The sequence below is a fragment of the Lygodium microphyllum genome, chromosome 24 (assembly GCF_053477565.2).
Source record: "Lygodium microphyllum isolate KBCC chromosome 24, Lygodium_microphyllum_v1.1.10, whole genome shotgun sequence".
NCBI classification, from domain to species: domain Eukaryota; kingdom Viridiplantae; phylum Streptophyta; class Polypodiopsida; order Schizaeales; family Lygodiaceae; genus Lygodium; species Lygodium microphyllum.
Window position 1 is genome coordinate 80,354,384 of NC_141158.1, and position 17,220 is coordinate 80,371,603.

The 17,220-nt window shown below is 41.9% G+C and overlaps 1 protein-coding gene across 6 annotated transcripts in view; it reads left to right on the forward strand.

The window, feature by feature from the left end:
* Nucleotides 1-17,220, forward strand: part of LOC148015283 (uncharacterized) — a 61,767-nt gene that overhangs the window by 29,022 nt on the left and 15,525 nt on the right. For all 6 annotated transcript variants that reach the window (XM_087665845.1, XM_087665846.1, XM_087665844.1 and 3 more), the window contains 4 exons: nt 14,942-15,034; nt 15,112-15,294; nt 15,381-15,483; nt 15,590-15,775. In XM_087665845.1, the coding sequence (XP_087521971.1) occupies nt 14,942-15,034; nt 15,112-15,294; nt 15,381-15,483; nt 15,590-15,775 (565 nt within the window). The remainder of the gene's footprint in view (nt 1-14,941; nt 15,035-15,111; nt 15,295-15,380; nt 15,484-15,589; nt 15,776-17,220) is intronic.

Here is a 17,220-nt window from a genome sequence, read left to right on the forward strand (position 1 = left end):
GCTTATTTTCTGAAGTTGGAGTCGATTGAGAGGAATGCCACTTGGTATCTTGTGTCGAAGCCTCTCCATAAGAAGATCATTGGAGTCAAATGGGTCTTCAAGACCAAGTATTGTAGTGGTGGCATGTTGGTGGACAAGCACGAGGCTTGGCCTTGTTGCTAAAGGTTTTGCATAGCGCCAATGTATTGATTTCCATGACACTTTTGCCCCTATAGCCCGGATGGCCACTATTCGTGTTGTTCTTGCCTTGGCTAGCCATAGGTGATGGCGGATCGATTAGCTGGATGTGAAGTTCACCTTCTTAAATGGGGAGTTGAAGGAGGAGATCTATGTTGAGCAGCTTCCAGGCTTCGGTTCTTCTGATGGTAAGGTGTACAGGTTGAGGAAGGCTCTCTATGGCCTTAAGTAGGCCCCCCGTGCTTGGAATGAGAAGATTGACTCTTTCCTCCAGGAGAAATTGGGGTATTGACATTTCAAAGCCAAGGTTGAGCTCTATGTATACACCTCAAGTGAAGGTTGTGTATTGTTTGTCCTTTGTGGATGACTTGATTGTGATAGGTGACTATACTCAGATGGTCGAGCAGACGAAAGTAGCACTTCATGAGAAGTTTGAGATGATGGGGATGGGGCTTCTTTACTTCTTTCTAGATCATGAGATCTATTAGACTTCGAGGGGGATCTTTATTTCCCAGTAGGGGTACGTACAGGAGCTCTTGACTACGTGTGAGATGGAGGGATGCAAGTCTCTTAGGACTCCTACGGACCCAAATTGGAAGGCTACAGCTCACTTTGATTCTCCTTTGGTGGATGTTGCCTATTATAGGCAGTTGGTTGGCTACTTGATCTGGCTTCTTAATACTCGTATTGACTTATGTTATGCTATGGGTGTACTTGCCGGGTTCATGAGCGAGCCCAAGATATTGACAGGCTGTTCAGGGGTTTTGTGGTTCCTACGGGGGATCGTGACCTTGGGATCTATTATCTAGTTGGTACCGGTGCTATAGACTTGGTACTTACAAGATGGAGTGATTCAGATTGGGCTGGCGATGTGGATCATCAGAGTCCATGGTCGGTTCTTGTTTTACCTTCGGTGTTGGTGTTGTTTCATGGAGTAGCAAGAAGTAACCCACAGCTGCCTTATCTTCGATTGAGGCAGAGTATCGGGCGGCATCTTCTACTACTTGTGAGACAATGTGGCTTCTTAGGCTCTTGGAGAGAGGTCCTACTGTTCTATAGTACGACAATCAAAGTTGCATTGCCTTGGCCAAGAATCTTGCGTTTCATGCTCGGACAAAGCATGTTGAGATCTAGTACCATTTCATGTGGGAGAAGATTCTGGGTCAAATTATTTCCTTGGTCTATTGCAAGATGGAGGATGTGCTTCTTTAGGCTTTACTTTGACAACACTCCACATCCCTTAGCCTTCTGCCGTGTCTAGGACCTGAGAGGGGGTGTTAGAGTTGGACATTCCCCAGATAGGCAGTAGGTATAGCAATTTTCTAAGCAGAGATTGGTGCAGGAGAGTCATGTGGCAGCTGCCAGGTGTCAAATGACAGCAGCTTGTAGGTCGAACAGTTGGTTGGCCAGTTTGTTGACCAGTTGGCACTTTGTATTTTTTGGCATTTTCTTGCTGGCCTATTTATTGGCTCCGGTTTTTGCAGCCTTTTTCAGTTGTGCTCCTAGTTTTCAAGCTGTAGACCATGGATACTACCCTTGGGGTTGACGGAGACTTAGATCTTCGAGGTGGAGACATATGCAGACATTCTCTTTGCACCCGTATATATTTTTGCATCCTTATACATCGTTTTTCATTATAGACTTTTTACATTTGAGTCTCTTTCTCTCTCTCGCCTCTCTTTGCTCACTCTTTGTCTTGGTCATTTGCTTCCACATTACTTCACTCTAACACAATTGGTCCAAATTGCTTGCTGATTGTTTGTATAGCAAGGGGCTTTTGGATTAGCAAAGGAGATTGTGGAATCTCAGCCCATTAGTAATTCAAGTTAAAGAAATATTGCAAGGGTTGCCTATTTTAGGGCCAATAGGGTGTCCAATATACGAGATTATTAAGGTAAAGTGTGCATTTCAGTTTATGCTCTTTAATTAATTGTTGTAATTAAGTGCTCGATCAGGTATTACCACCCTATCCGAGAAGGAAGGCGGGTTTCATGGTTCCATTGCTTGGATATCACTCAATTCTTTGATTTGGTGGACCCAAAGCACATGATTGCAAGCCAAAGCATTGTGCTAGTGTTGAATTTTGTGCTTAGCTGAGAAATTACAGCAAGATGTCTTGGTATAATGAGATGAAATCAAGTAGTGATGATACCCTCAGTATGGATATTCACGTGGTGAAGAAGGAAATGCAATGCCTAATCTTGGACAAGGCTCACATGATGGACATCTAGCTGAAAATGTTGCTATTGTAAGATTTAGGGCCTTCAACGCAAAATGAGAGAGATGACCAGCAAGAAGAAGAGGAATTTGATGACTAGTTCAATAATTGGATGAGAACATAAGCAAATCTCTTTGCTGAATTGGTAAATGATCCTTAGTTTGTTCGATTTTTGAATGCTCCAAAGAAGGATAGTAAGGGTATAAAGAAGAAGTCATCTTTTGCATCTTCTAGACAACAAGGTGCATTGAAGGTAGTGCAAAAGCCATCACTTGAAGCTCCTAAAGAGGCCAATGAAGAGAAATATTTGGTATCTACGGGGCAAGGTGTTCATATGTAAGACCATCATGGAAGTGCCAACCCAATGGATTTTGGACAGTTGAACATCCATGCAATGATGGGGCAGCTAGGATTGTCACGAGGATTTGAAATTTTGAGATGCTTTAATCTTGCTAATAACATTTGATTAAGTTATTAATAAAACGTGCAAGGTTGTTTAGCTCATGTGATGCACATGGCAATTTTTTCATGGTAATAGGCCAAGGATCTTGAGGATGTTGTGGGTGTCAAAGGCAAAAGTTGTGATAAGTTATGTCGACTGGGTTTTGTTGGTCATGTAGTATCGGATTGGATCCTAGGGTAGTGGTTTGGCCAATAAGTGACGCTGGTGACACTAGGGACTGACACTAATTAATTAATAATATGAGTGTAAGGGTTAACAGAGGTTGGGGACCACTCCAAATTGCAAATGGCCTAGCCAATTTAAGTATGGATGGGCACATTTAATTTTGGGCAGGGTTAGAAGGGATGAAACTAGTTTTCATGATTATTTAATTTTGAAAATTAATTAAATGGTTGGATAATGCTGAAAAATGGGATTAGAAGGTTGCTACTTGAGGAAAATGCCCTTGCAAATTGAGAAAACGTTTTTGGGGGTTGGGTCTCAACCATTCGGTCAATTCATAGCTGAGAGAGAGAGAGAGAGAGAGAGAGAGAGAGAGCTCTCTAACCCCTTTCGATTGGGTTTTTGTGCGGCCAAAATACCCCACACCGCCACAGTTGCATCTGAAGATCTTATTCCACTTTTTCAGATAGTGGGGATGCTGGCATAATTGGACCACTCGGAATGCCTTTCTTTTTGATTCGGCCTCTAATGTACCGAGACACATTGCCCGGCTTAAAGGTCTCTTGCATTGGCAGATAGATCTCATTCGGCACTCGGACTTGCTCCCTCGGGAGGACTTGCTTCCTTGGCATACGGCAATTTCCTCTGGGTCTTTGCCATGACTTGTGTAACTTTTTTGTGGCTTGAGTACTGGGATTTCACACACGTTGGCTTAGAGCCCTCGTGTATCTTGTAATCATGTAAACTTGTACATTTTTTTCGTAATTAATACAATTACCTTTTACGAAAGAGAGAGAGAGAGAGAGAGAGAGAGAGAGAGAGAGAGAGAGAGAGAGAGAGAGAGAGAGAGAGAGAGAGAGAGCTGTTGGTCCATTTTCTGATTAGAGAACAACAATTCGCTACAGAGAACAACCATTTGGGGGCCTCAATAGGTAAGGGACGGCAAGGAATCACCTTCTAGGAGCTGGCAACAACATTGTTGATTAGGTGACAACATTTTGGAGATGCTTGGCAGTAGGTGAATGCATTAAATGCAGGCTGGCGTAGGCAATAGGCAGAATTTATGGTTTTCTCATGAAGAAAATCAGATTTCTCTCTTATCTTGGCTTTCTCTCACCTTCTTCAACCCATTCTCAAGAGATCTCAGCATTTCTTAGCCATTTTGAGGAAACTTTAGCCAAATTTGTTGGAGAGCAAAGAGACCTTTGTTGTAAACTCTAAATTTATGCAGAAATTAGGGTTTGACAGCCACCTTGGGACCCATGCCAATTGGTGAAGGCATCGTACACTGAATTCAACACTTGAAATTTGTGTAAATTGTTAGGGAATCCAGATGCTAGCCCATTCATTGTAATTTGGGGTAGCATTTGGCCATTTGATGGTGTTCCATTTGTGCAAGTCTTGGGTGAAAAATCAAGGAGCAATTGGCCCAAATTTATTATTGATTGTTGCTATAGCAAAGTGGCGCTTTGGAATAGCAAAGGAGATTGTGAATCTCAACTTGTACTAATTCCATTAGCAATCAAGTTAAAGAATTCTTGAAAGGGGCACCGGTTTCAGGACAGATAGGGTGTTCAATGTCCGAGATTATTAAGGTAATTTGTGCATTTCAAGTTATATTCATTTGCTGATTGCTGTAGTTCAGTACTTAATCAGGGAATTACCGCCCTTTCCAAGAAGGAAGGCCGGTTTCAAGAATACTTTGATGGTAGCATAAATTTTCGTGCAATGGTTGAACAAGGACCGCATATGGGAATGTGTGGCACAACTCCCTATGATATGTAGGAACCGATGCATGGTATGTAAGGCTCAATGCTTTTGGGTATGATTGAAAATGTGCATAATCTTATATGTGCCAGCATTGGTTTGATCCTTGGGGCACAAAGTGGCATGTTTGATAATGCAACTGCACCCCCAAATGTTAATGGGGCTCAAGGAATGAGTGCTGGTCATGCGAATGCTTAGTTTGGGCTTGGTCATGATGTAGATACAACAAATATACCGTTTTTTACAGCAACCAATGTATAATAACTTGACTTTCAAAGGGGTAGCAAGAGACTGTGATGAGGATGGAAAAAGAGTGAAGTTTGAGTCCTTTAGTGGTGCACATGATAGGATGAAAGCGTTGGCTTCCATTCAGCCGTTTGATGCAACTTATTCAAGGGGAAACTTCAGTGAATCCTTGGAGATTTAGAAGACAACCACTTTCTTGAGGGGGAGTGCATTGCAATGGTGGTCCATGCTCTTGATGCAAGGTAGAAGGCTGTCAACATGGATACAATTCAAGCAAATATTTGTATTGAAGTGATTGACAATTACCTTTGAGGTAGACGTCATGATAGCTTGGAGCAAGCTTGATGCAAAGAAATGCAAGAATTTAGAGCAATACAATAATAAGTTTTGGGATGCATTGCTGCCCTTCACTTCTTATCTTTTGGTAACCCTTAATGAGCAAGTGGAAAAATATGTATGTAGGCTACCCAAAGGAATTGGGGATTTTTGCATTAAGTCCACTGTATCTAGCATGTCTTAGCTTACAGAGACTGTTGCTACAGCTGATGCTTTCTGCGTGGGAGGGATTCGGGCTTCCAAGAGAGTGGGGAGAAGCCAAATAAAAAGTTGTCAAAGGCTAAGAAAAGGGCAGATATGAAAATCGGCACGAAAAAAGGCCAAAACAACAAAGAAAGGGTTGGAAATCATTGGCTCAACTTTGGGAATTGATAGCTGCAAGTAAATGTTTTATTTGTGAAAAGCAGGTCATATTGCAAAGGACTGTCCCAATAGATGGCAAGTTGGAAAATCAAAAAGTCAAGGAGATCCTAAGAGAAAGAAGCCCAAAACATCAGTGGGATTGGTGCTGGGTGTTGTTAGTGATCGGCCCAATGATGAGATAGATTGATGTGGATTTAGTGCCTCTTCTAAAGTTTTAAGTGCATCAATGTTTTACTTGCCTTTTACAGGCTTTATCCTATCCCTTACAAAATCCTTGATTTTTTGAAAGTCATCTATTTGCTCTAGTTAAAGTATTATTGTGACCAACCTTTGCTGAATCAAAGAGTAGTGATCTTTTACTTTGGAAGCACTCAATCTTAACAAAAGTTTAACAAATGGAAAACTCTTGAAGCTCAAAGTTGAGATTTATATGTTGATTGCGATCTCGTGTTGCATAGTGGTCAATGAGATGACTCCAATGCTTAGATCCGAGAGGGATGTTGGGAATAAAGGCCTCGTGCCTTTTAAATGTGCTCGGGTGTAAACACACCCTTAGCACTTGTACTTACACATATATATCTATCTAAAAACCTAAAGGTACATACTCAACATTGTACATGAAAACGGGTTCACTCTCTACTCTGCTCTCTCTCTCACTCTCTTTGTCTCTCACTGCACACAACGACAGTCTATCTCGATCTTTGTGCCTAACCGGCCCCTACAAACTGATATCAGAGCGTAAGGTGTTGCAGACGATCGTCAGGCTGAGGCAGAAGACCAACGTGGTGACGAGACAACTCAAAGACGAGTAGGAGAGTCACAGGCGTGAGCTGTAGGCATCGTGTTGCTAGTCACAGGCGACAGGGCCATGCTCTAGCGAGGAGAGTGTGGCAGACTGGTGACCGGCTAACGGGCGTCTCCAGCAGATGTGACATGTGGACTAGACGCGCGACGGGCAGCAGCTTTGACGAACACTAGCTGACGCGTAGCGAGATTGGACGGCTAGGTGACTGAGCGACAGTCACGAGCACGCGCCTTCAGCGTCATGCGACGCGACACGGACACCAGACGACGACTTGCACGGTGGGTCCGTTGACCCGCCGTTCAACATTTTTCTTTCTTCAAAATTTCTTTTTTTTGAAGTTTCCCTACCGAGCGTTCACTTGTGGAGGCACAACTTTCAATTTTTCGTGCAAAATTGAGGCAGCAATTTTGGTATTTTCCCGAATTTGGGGATCTCAATTGGATAATCTGACTCAGAAATTGCAAAGTCGGTTTACATTTGCCCGAGAATTTTGGGGCTGTTCACATTTTAGTGAATTTCTTTCAGTTTCACTGAAATTAGTGTACGCAGGACTTGGAAATTTTGGGGATTTGTCCAGATTTGGTGCGGGCAAGATGCAACAGTGATATCTGTCTCAGAAATTGCAGGAATTTGTGACATTTTGTCCCCGACATTTGGGGCTTTTAATGTACATGTGCAAATTGGGCTGAAATTTACCCGATTTCTCGACATTGATGCACATTGGACCCCGTGCAATTTGGGGCTTTTGCAGTTTGGGCAAAATTTGTGCAGTATTTGGTCATTTTATGTATATGCAGGTTGAATTCCACGCAATTTGGACATCAACACTTGGTAAACTTTGGGGGTTTTACTGAAATTTCCCTATTTTGGCAAAATTGGCCTGTTCTATGCATGACAGAGAAAATGCAGATGTGTGTTTGATGCTTTGAGCACAAAATTTTGGGCCTTTTGACCGTTCGTGTCAAATTTTATGCATGTGGGTACATGTACAACAGAAATTGCAGCTGAAATTTTGGGATTTCTCATGTAATGTGATGCATATGCCCTTGGAACAGCTGTAATCAGTTGGATAATGCTGTAGCACATGGTTTGGTGCTTCTGAAAATTTAATTACAGATCCAAAATCTGTGCTTTTACGCGGTCATTTATTGCTGATTGGTACTTTTTTGTACCTTGGTCACTTGGGTGATAGTTTGGGCCTGCATTTGCTGGTTTTTTGGTCACATTTTGGCTGAAAATCATGGCTGGCAGCAATGACAGCAGTAATCTGATGCACATAAAGAAGCTTGAAGGCGCACATAATGTTGCAGTTTGGCAAAAGTAGTGCTACAATATCCTGTTACAAAAGAAGCAAGCAAAGGCAATCAAAACCAAAGGGGCGAAGCCCATGGACATGGATCAGGACCATAGAGCTATCAATTTTTGATGCCTTGCTCTTCAACATTGAATGTTTGGATTCTGCATATGCTATATGGACTAGACTGGAAGAACTGTATGCACAAAAGAGTGCTGCAAGCAAAGTGTATTGACTGAAAAAGCTTATGGATTTGCGTATGAAAGAGGATACACTCACTTGAGTGAGTTTAACTCAATTTTCAGCCGGTTGGTTGCCTTGAAGTTCACGATTGACGAGGAATTCAAGGCTTCTTACGTTGCACTCTACCAGAGAGTTGGGATACATTCAGGACTGCTATGAGCAATTCTAATGTGATCCTTTTGTATGCTGATGTAGAGAGTGCTTTACTTATGGAAGAGATGAATCGGCAGAACAATGCATCCAGTAAGTCATTCAGTGCTTTGTATACGAGGGGCACATCACATCAAAATAGCAAATATTCTTCAAGGGACGCAGTAAATCACGTGGCAAAGATGTTGAATGCTATCATTGTGGTAGGAAGGGTCACTTTAAACGTAACTGCTACAAATGGAAAGTCACTCATGACAGTGATAGTGGGAGTGATGTACTTTTTATCTCTTTACACCTTGGTGCATATGCTTTACTTGCAGTTATAGATGATGACATGCATACCTGGATTCTCGATTTAGGTGCTTCCTTTCATGTCACCCCTCATCATGAGTGGTTCTCTGCCTATATAGGGGGTTGATATGGTGTTGTCCATCTTGGGGACAATTATGTATGTGAGATTGCAGGTATTGGCAGTGTGCAGTTACAGTTTCAGCATGGCTCTATCTTTACACTTTAGCATGTACGGCATGTACCTCAGCTCAAGAAGAGCTTGATTAGCACAAGGCAGCTAGATGATGATGGTTTTTATGCCAACTTTTGTGATGGAAAATGGAAGATTTGTAAGGGATCTAGAGTGATTGCTAGAGGTTGCAAGAGTGATACTTTGTATCCATTTCATGTATTTAGTGTGCATGATCATGTTGTTGCCGTGACCGAGCAGCCAAGCGTTTCTTTGTGGCATGGCCAGTTGGGACACATGAGTCAAATAGAAATGAAAGTGCTTTCTCGTTTGGGTTACTTGCCTTGTCTTCGTTATGCTGATTTTGAGCATTGTGATCATTGTAGTTATGGCAAACATGCATAGACGTCTCACGAAAAGTCTCTTTCTTGGAAATCTTCTCCTCTAGAGTTAGTACATTTGGATGTATGTCAAATGCCAGGATTATCTTTAGGGGGAAAGAAATATTTTGTCACCTTTGTCGATGATGCTACACAGAAAGTATGGGTTTACCTTACTGGTAGCAAGGATGAAGTGCTTGATAAGTTTAAAAAATTCTTGGCATTGGTTGAAAATCAGATAGATAAGACACTTAAGTGTCTTCGCTCTGACAATGGTGGGGAATATGTGTCCAAGGCCTTTCAGGCATTTTGTGATAGCAAAGGGATAAAGAGGAAGCTCACTGCCCCTCATAATCCGCTCCAAAATGGAGTTGCAGAGCGTATGAATCAGACCATACAGGATAAGATCTGTACAATGCTGTCTCATGTTGCATTACCCCATGGTTTTTGGACAGAGGTTGTTATGACAGCCGTTCACTTGATTAATCGGTCACCAAACATATCTTTGGGGGGGGGGGGGGGGGAGTTCCCCAAGAAGCGTGGTCGGGCAAGCCACCTTTATATGCTCATTTGAAAGGGTTTGGCTGCGAGGCTTTTGTGCACATTCGTAAAGAAAAACATAGCAAACTTGAGCCAAAGTCCTGTAAATGTATTTTCCTAGGATATGGTGACAAGGGTAAAATGGGGTATAGATTATAGGATCCTGAGATAAGGAAAGTAGTACGTAGCAATGACGTTATCTTCCGGGAAGATCGGATGCACAAACAACCCGAAAAGGGAGGTCCATAGGGTTGTATTCCAGGAAGAAATACTTTTGGACAGCAAAATGTGCCCGTTGTACAGCAGCAAATACATGTTGTAAATGAACCTGTAAATGGAGGAAATGGCGCTGGTAATGATCAGCCAACTATTGCCCATGAAAATGAGCCATTACATGTGCAGGAACAGCCAGGACAACAAGCTGTTAATGCTGATTTGCAGGTTGAAATGCTAAGAGAGTATGCTGAAAATGGAAATTTGCAGGAACAGCCAGCAAACAATGACCATTGGGTTAGAAGATCGTCTAGGGCTACTAGACAACTTGACAGGTTTGTTCTTGGTGCAATTAATGTGGTCGATTATGTCATGTTGACAGACTGTGGTGAACCATCTTGCTTCAAGGAAGCAATGGACAGACAGGACAGTAAGAAATGGTATAAAGCCATGTCGTTAGAGATGGAATCTCTTGAAAAAAATGGAACTTGGGACTTGGTGCAGTTCCCTAAAGGACAGAAAACCCTTCCATGCAAATGGGTTTACAAGATGAAGGTCACTTCTGGTTCCTCACCAAAGTACAAAGTAAGATTGGTTGCAAAGGGGTACAAGCAGAAGCATGGAATTGACTTTGATGAGATTTTCTCTCCTGTAGTCAAGATGACTACATTGAGAACCATTTTGGGCTTGGTTGCAGTTGAGGATATGGAGCTCATACAAATGGATGTAACGACTGCCAAGCTAACACTTAATGAACGAAAGCCCTTACATGAGTCTGAAGGATCACTTGACTCGTTTGAAATTGTCTTTGCTTTTGGTTCAACTCGCTTGTCTGCAGAGAAATCATAAGTATAGACTTGAGTAAGAGCCACATAGTGAGGTCTACTACCAAACTAATTTTGTATGGTAGTCATGTTCAAGATGGCCATGATCCTCAAAAGACATGCCACCATGAATGGATGTGCATGTGTGTCATGACCACATTCCATATGTGAAGCAAGTGGTCCATAACACTACGCCTTGACTTGCTATCCTATTGAACACATGTTGTGCTTCTGAAAGCAATCTACATTGCCTGTACATATCCACAAGTGTATTTCCCACGTAAAACATGGTGATCTACATGAAGACATATACATGCAACAGTCTGAAGGGTTTGTTGAACAAGGGAAATAAAAAATGGTATGTAAACTCAAAAAGAGTTTGTATGGGCTGAAACAAGCACCAAGAGAAGGGTATCATAAGTTTGATACATTCATGCAATCCCAAGGCTTTCATAGAAGTCAAGTGGGTCACTGCTTGTACACCAAGAAGGCAGCAGATGGCAGCCTGAGTATCTTGGTTTTGTATGTTGATGACATGCTGATTGCTGGCAGGGATACTCATGCCTTGGATTCATTGAAGCAAAGCCTTCATGGCAGCTTTGACATGAAAGATCTTGGTGATGCAAATCATATTCTTGGCATGCGAATACTCAGAGATAAATCGAAAGGCTTACTCTATCTATCTCGGCAGGAGTATATCTCCAAGGTTTTGCAGCGTTTCAATATGGAGGGGGGGGAAAACAATTGGGGTTCCATTGCCTCCATATGTGAAGGCTGAAATGGCCAAGATACCATATGCTTCAGTTGTTGGCAGTTTGATGTATGCTATGGTTGCTACATGTCTTGACATTGCCTTTGCAGTGGGAGTGGTTAGCAAATACATGGCAATCCTTGGCAAGAAGCATTGGGATGCAGTGAAAGGTATTATGAGATACCTGTAAGGCACAAAGGATTTGTGCATCTGCTTTGGAATGCTGAGGGCCTTTGTTGTTGGCTTTACGGATGCAGACTATGCTGGTCATGGGGATTGCAGGAAGTCCACTTTTGGGTATGTGTTTACTTTCACAATTGGAACAATCTCTTGGATCTCCAGGCTACAAAAGTGGTTTGCATTGTCTACTATAGAGGCAGAGTATGTGGCTACCACTAAGGCATGCAAGGAGGCTTTATGGCTTTTACGTTTGGTGGGAGAGCTTGGCATCACAGAGTTACTTGTTCTCCATTGTGATAGTCAGAGTACTATCATGCCAGCACGGAATCCTGTCTTTTATGTAAAGACAAAGCACATACAGGTGTGAAGTACCACTTCATTAGAGATGTACTTGACAGCAAGAGCATTGACCTTGTCAAAGTGCATATAGATGATAACCTACAGACCTTCTCACGAAGGGTCTTCCAATAGAGCGGTTTGCTCATTGCTGACAGATGATGGGAGTTGGATAGATATATGTATTTCAGCTTGTACATACCTAGACTTAGCTGATTATTTTTCTCCTGTTTAGGCACATTGCCTTTAGGTAGGAGGTTGTTGGGAATAAAGGCCTCGTGCCTTTTAAATGTGTTGGGGTGTGAACACACCCTTAGCACTTGTACTTACACATGTATATCTATCTAAAAAGTAAAGGTACACACTCATCATTGTACTTGAAAATGGGTTCACTCTCTACTTTGCTCTCTCTCTTTCTCTCTCTCACACACTCTCTCTCTCACTGCGTGCAACGACATTCTATCTCGATCTCCGTGCCTAACCAGCCCCTACAAGGGAAATGTTGTTATTGAGAGTGGATCTTAGGAAGTAGCTATCCTACATAAGCTCAACATTGGTTGTGGCATTGCAAGCTCTCCATTGATAGATGTGCTCATAGTGAATCAGTTGAGGGTCTCGCATAAGCTCAAGACCAACTATTAGGTCACAAAGTCCTTGAGATTTAAGCACTTGTTGCATAAAGTTCGACCAAGTGGTGAAACGAGTCTTATCCATGAAGGTATACTTGGCTGTAGCAACAACAATGGTAGTGCTGTAAGACGGATAATGTGGGTAGGGAGGATAGGGTGCATAGGGTGGGGGAGTGGAGTACACTTCGGAAATGAATCCCAAAGTGCAGCCCACCATGCATGCATGAAGTGCACACAATGGATCCTAAAGGGAATGGAATGATGAGGCATGGGCATGGTGATTACATGAGTAGCCCATGGAGGAGGGATAGGGACATGTAGAGCAGAAGATGGAAATCCCTATGTAGGAGTGACCACCCATGGAGAGTGTGATGATGTGTCATAAGCCGAGGACGGGAATCCCTGCGCCTAGAAGGTGGATGAATGGGGAGGTGAGTGACCAGGGGTAGTGAGGGGGATATCTATCACAATTGTCGGAGGGTAAAAAGAAGTGCTCACTTGTGGGTATGTGGAAGGCACAGTGTTAAAGGGTGGCATTCCCCCTAACGATGTACCATGGTGCAAAATGGCTGTGAAGTGCGGGCAGATAGAATGTGGCTTGGAGAAATAGAAAGTGCTAGTTAATTTGATACTGTTGTTCAGAGAGTATGGGGGCTGAATGGACTCAAATCAGCTTGCTGCTGAACTGCTTCACAGAGTTGTTTGCTGGTGTTTGTGGAATGTATCATTCTATCGTAATGTCATGGCTGCTGATGACAGCCATAATTCTATTTTGTAAGGCTGATTCTGTGTTAATCAGTTTCAAGGAGTGCTGGAACTGTTTTAGACCAACATGTGGCAGATTACTGCATTAATTACAATTATGACAGCCTTTTTTCAGTCATGGCAGCCTGTTTAGGCATTAATTATAATTGTGACAAGTTTATTGCTAATGTGGTAGGTTGGTCAAGGCATTTAATGCTGTTGCAGCAGGTTGTTCACTGTTGTGTTAGCCATGGAAGGTTCACTGTTGTGTTAGCCATGGAAGGCATCTAATGGTGGCACCCTTGGTTCAATTGTGGATGCAAAAATCTAAGTCGTGATTGATGATTTACGGATGTCTTTTCTGTAAATGCTGTTGTGGCTGCTGAAAATGAAGTTGTGGGTATGGTTTAATCCTTTTCCCTTGGTTCTGGATGTGTTTTGTCTCTACTACCAGTGATACAAGGGCCATTACAGTATGCTGGTCTGATAAAGAATTAGGGTTTAGCAGAGAACAAGGAGAGAGAGTGTGCAGATTGAGTTGTTGCCAGTCTTGGCATGATCCAATTTATGATTAATTTAATAGTCCCTTAGTTAGTTTAATGCATGCGCGCCACATCATGAACTTACTTGACTTTGGCCGATGCTCATACACATCGAATGGCATTAGAGCGTTGGCCTTAGCTTGTGTTCACATGTGTGCAGATTGAGTTGTTGCCAGTCTTGGCATGATCCAATTTATGATTAATTTAATAGCCCCTTGGTTAGTTTAATGCATGCGCGCGACATCATGAACTTACTTGACTTTGGCCGATGCTCATACACATCGAATGGCATTAGAGCGTTGGCCTTAGCTTGTGTTCACACGTCTCTTGTGTACATAATAGTTGTGCCCCTCCAAACCCCGTACACAGGTGGAGATCGCAATTTCTAAGAATATTCACCTTAATTGTCAAATTAACCTACATGACAATTATTATTGCACAAGTGCAAAGTAACTTGCTATGTCTAATGTCAGAACTGTGTTCAAGTAGTCATTTTTCTTAGATCCACTTTAGCAATGAACCAAGGTGAAGAAAATAGATCAGAACCCAAATAGTAATGACAATAAGGAAAATAGAGGTGTAGAATTGTCTCCCAATGTGGCCACTCTCAAGGTACGAAGTCTTGTACAAGGAGTCCAAGAAAAATTCAGCCAGGACGTTAGGATACAAAAAACTCTATCCAATCTATATCATCACAACTTGCTAGAGCTCTTATGTATCAGGGAGCTGCAGACAGTTATGGTAACTGCAATTAGCTCAATCTATGGAGCTGCAGAGCTGATGGCTGATGGTGCGATTAGCTCCTCCTTTGGGGATGTGCTGACTACTTGTGTGTGTATGATGGACTTTCACGAGTTTCCTTATTTTCTATAATTGTGATTTTTGGAAGTAAAAGGAAATCCCCGGAAAGTACAACAATGGATCTTGAAGAAATAATATATTCATCTCTCTAATCCTTTTCTATCAAAAAATCTACTTTTGTTGGGCACAATCTGGCTTTTTTTCATGTAGCAATATGGCTCCTTAAAAGACAAATATATAATCACAAATTATGTTATTGATCTCTGTTTTCACAGATACATGTTCATGTATGGCTGACTTTGCTAACAAACATGCAGGTGAAAATTGTCAAGTGCCTTGTGGAGAACATTGTTGTAGATGTCTCATTCAATCAACTTGGTGGGCTGTCCGCCCTCTGTTTTCTTGAAGAGGTATAAAAGGGAAGTAGATTTGTAAGCTTCTCACATGATCTTTTGAAGATTTTGACTTGGAATTACTTATGCCACAGGTGGATCGTTTGATCGAAAGAGATCACTTATTTAAGCGTAGTATTATTCTTGTCAAAGCCTGGTGCTACTATGAAAGTAGGTTGTTGGGTGCCCATCATGGCCTCATATCTACTTATGCTTTGGAGACTCTTGTGCTGTACATATTTAATATCTTCCATACTACTTTACGAGGACCTCTTGAGGTAACTATCATAGAAACAGGTTTATACTGCAATTGTAGGGTCTTGGTCTTTTCCTGAGAGTAATTCTAACTATCACTTGTGTATAGGTCTTGTTCATTTTCCTTGATTATTTCAGTAATTTTGATTGGAAAAGATATTGTGTCAGTCTTTGGGGTCCTGTTCCTTTGTCATCCATTCCAGACTTGTCTGGTAAGTGCCATTTTGTTTTTTCTTGTCCAATGGGGAGACTATTCAAAGGCATAGAACTTCAAACCTGGTTATTGTAATTGTTTATGTTTGCTGTATCTGGTTGCAGCTGAACCACCTCTCAGAGATGGACGCAAGGTGCTTCTTAGCAAGGACTTTCTGGAAGCATGTAGTAAAGCATATGGTGTCGCTTCCAAAGGAGAGGATGCACAGGCTCAAAGCTTTTCTGAAAAATATCTGAATGTGGTTGATCATCTCAGAACAAGTAACAATTTAGGACGTAGTGTCAGCAAAGGTCCGTATACATGGAGTTTTTGCTCTGGTGCTGACTCGTTTCAAGTATAATTGAATTAACCTCTGCTACTTTCAAGTTTAATACATTGGTAACCAATTCAATTCCAAAGCCAGAAGGTGGTCAAGCTTCAGTGCTTCCTTAGTTAAAGGGGTATTTGGCTATGGAATAAAGCATTTTCAGACTCTGGGTTTTCTGGGACATGTGAACAATATCATGCATGGACCTGTTATGTATGCATTTTTAAAAATTTCCAGTTTCAATCAGATGTTGTACAATATGTTCAAACTTGTCCGACCTTAGTTAAATACAGCTTTGTGAGTGGAAGAAAGCCGAACCATCTTATGTAATGAACATATTCTGAGACTGAAGAAAGTTGAGCCATCTTATGCAACTAATGACTGCCATACAATGCCGGCATGTCTTGTTACATCTACCAATACAGCTAGGTTGAAGTTTACAGAAATTTTCCCACTTTTGTGATTACAAACAGTTGCTGCTGAGGATGCCATCATGGAACAAGCAAGCTGAAATGGAGGAAATTGATTGACAAGGTTAAGCAGAATGATAGACAGGGATTATATGCAGTGAATGGGTTGCATGACCAGGAGAGAGAAGGCTCAAAAGAAAATGATGAAAGGTAAAGGGATGGTAACTTGCTGTCCACGCTGCAGGGTTCATGAATCTGTAGAGGGCCTTGAGTGGGTGCTCATTCAAGCAAGGGAAGGAACTGAATTCATGAAAGGCGCTGAGAATTCTTGGAAAAACATGTTTTCACCTCAAAAGAATATGTAATGTCTGGACAGCCTGCTAAAATAAGGTTCGACCATAAATGCTAAATTTCTAGGCACCGTGGGAGATTATAATATGGAAGAGTCCAAAAATGTTATTGGAATGAGAGAGAAAAGAAGGTAGACTAGACATTGTTTGAAGGGTTGTGTTTTCTTTCTATTTCCATGGCTTTACATATGTAGATGTAAAACAGGGGGTAGCTTGTTCCGTTAAAAAGGATTTCCCATCTTTCTCTATAAAGACACATCTTTCTCTTTCTCATTATGGCCCTTTCATAGGAGAGGCTTCTTGGGCAAGTGCTGTAACAGGAGCCATATCCATGAGACAAAGAACAAAAACTTGCCAAGAGTGAAGTGCAAGAGCAAACAACATGAATTAACACCTCAGAAAGCTTGAATGTGCAAACATTTCCAACTCTTAATAGATAAAAGTACTAAAAAGAAAATAGACAATTATTAAGGGGACATGCACTCTGCCATCTTTGCTTGTTCTCCTCCACATTTAATGCTTCAATGGCCTTTAGAGGTTTTCTTGCTTGTGGTTGGGAGATCAAATAAGCTGCCAGATTAAACTTAAACTGAGTTTCCAGCTGATAACATTGTACAAAGGTTGGCTAGATCAAGTCCTGGAGCATGCGCAGCAGCTCTCACACGAGA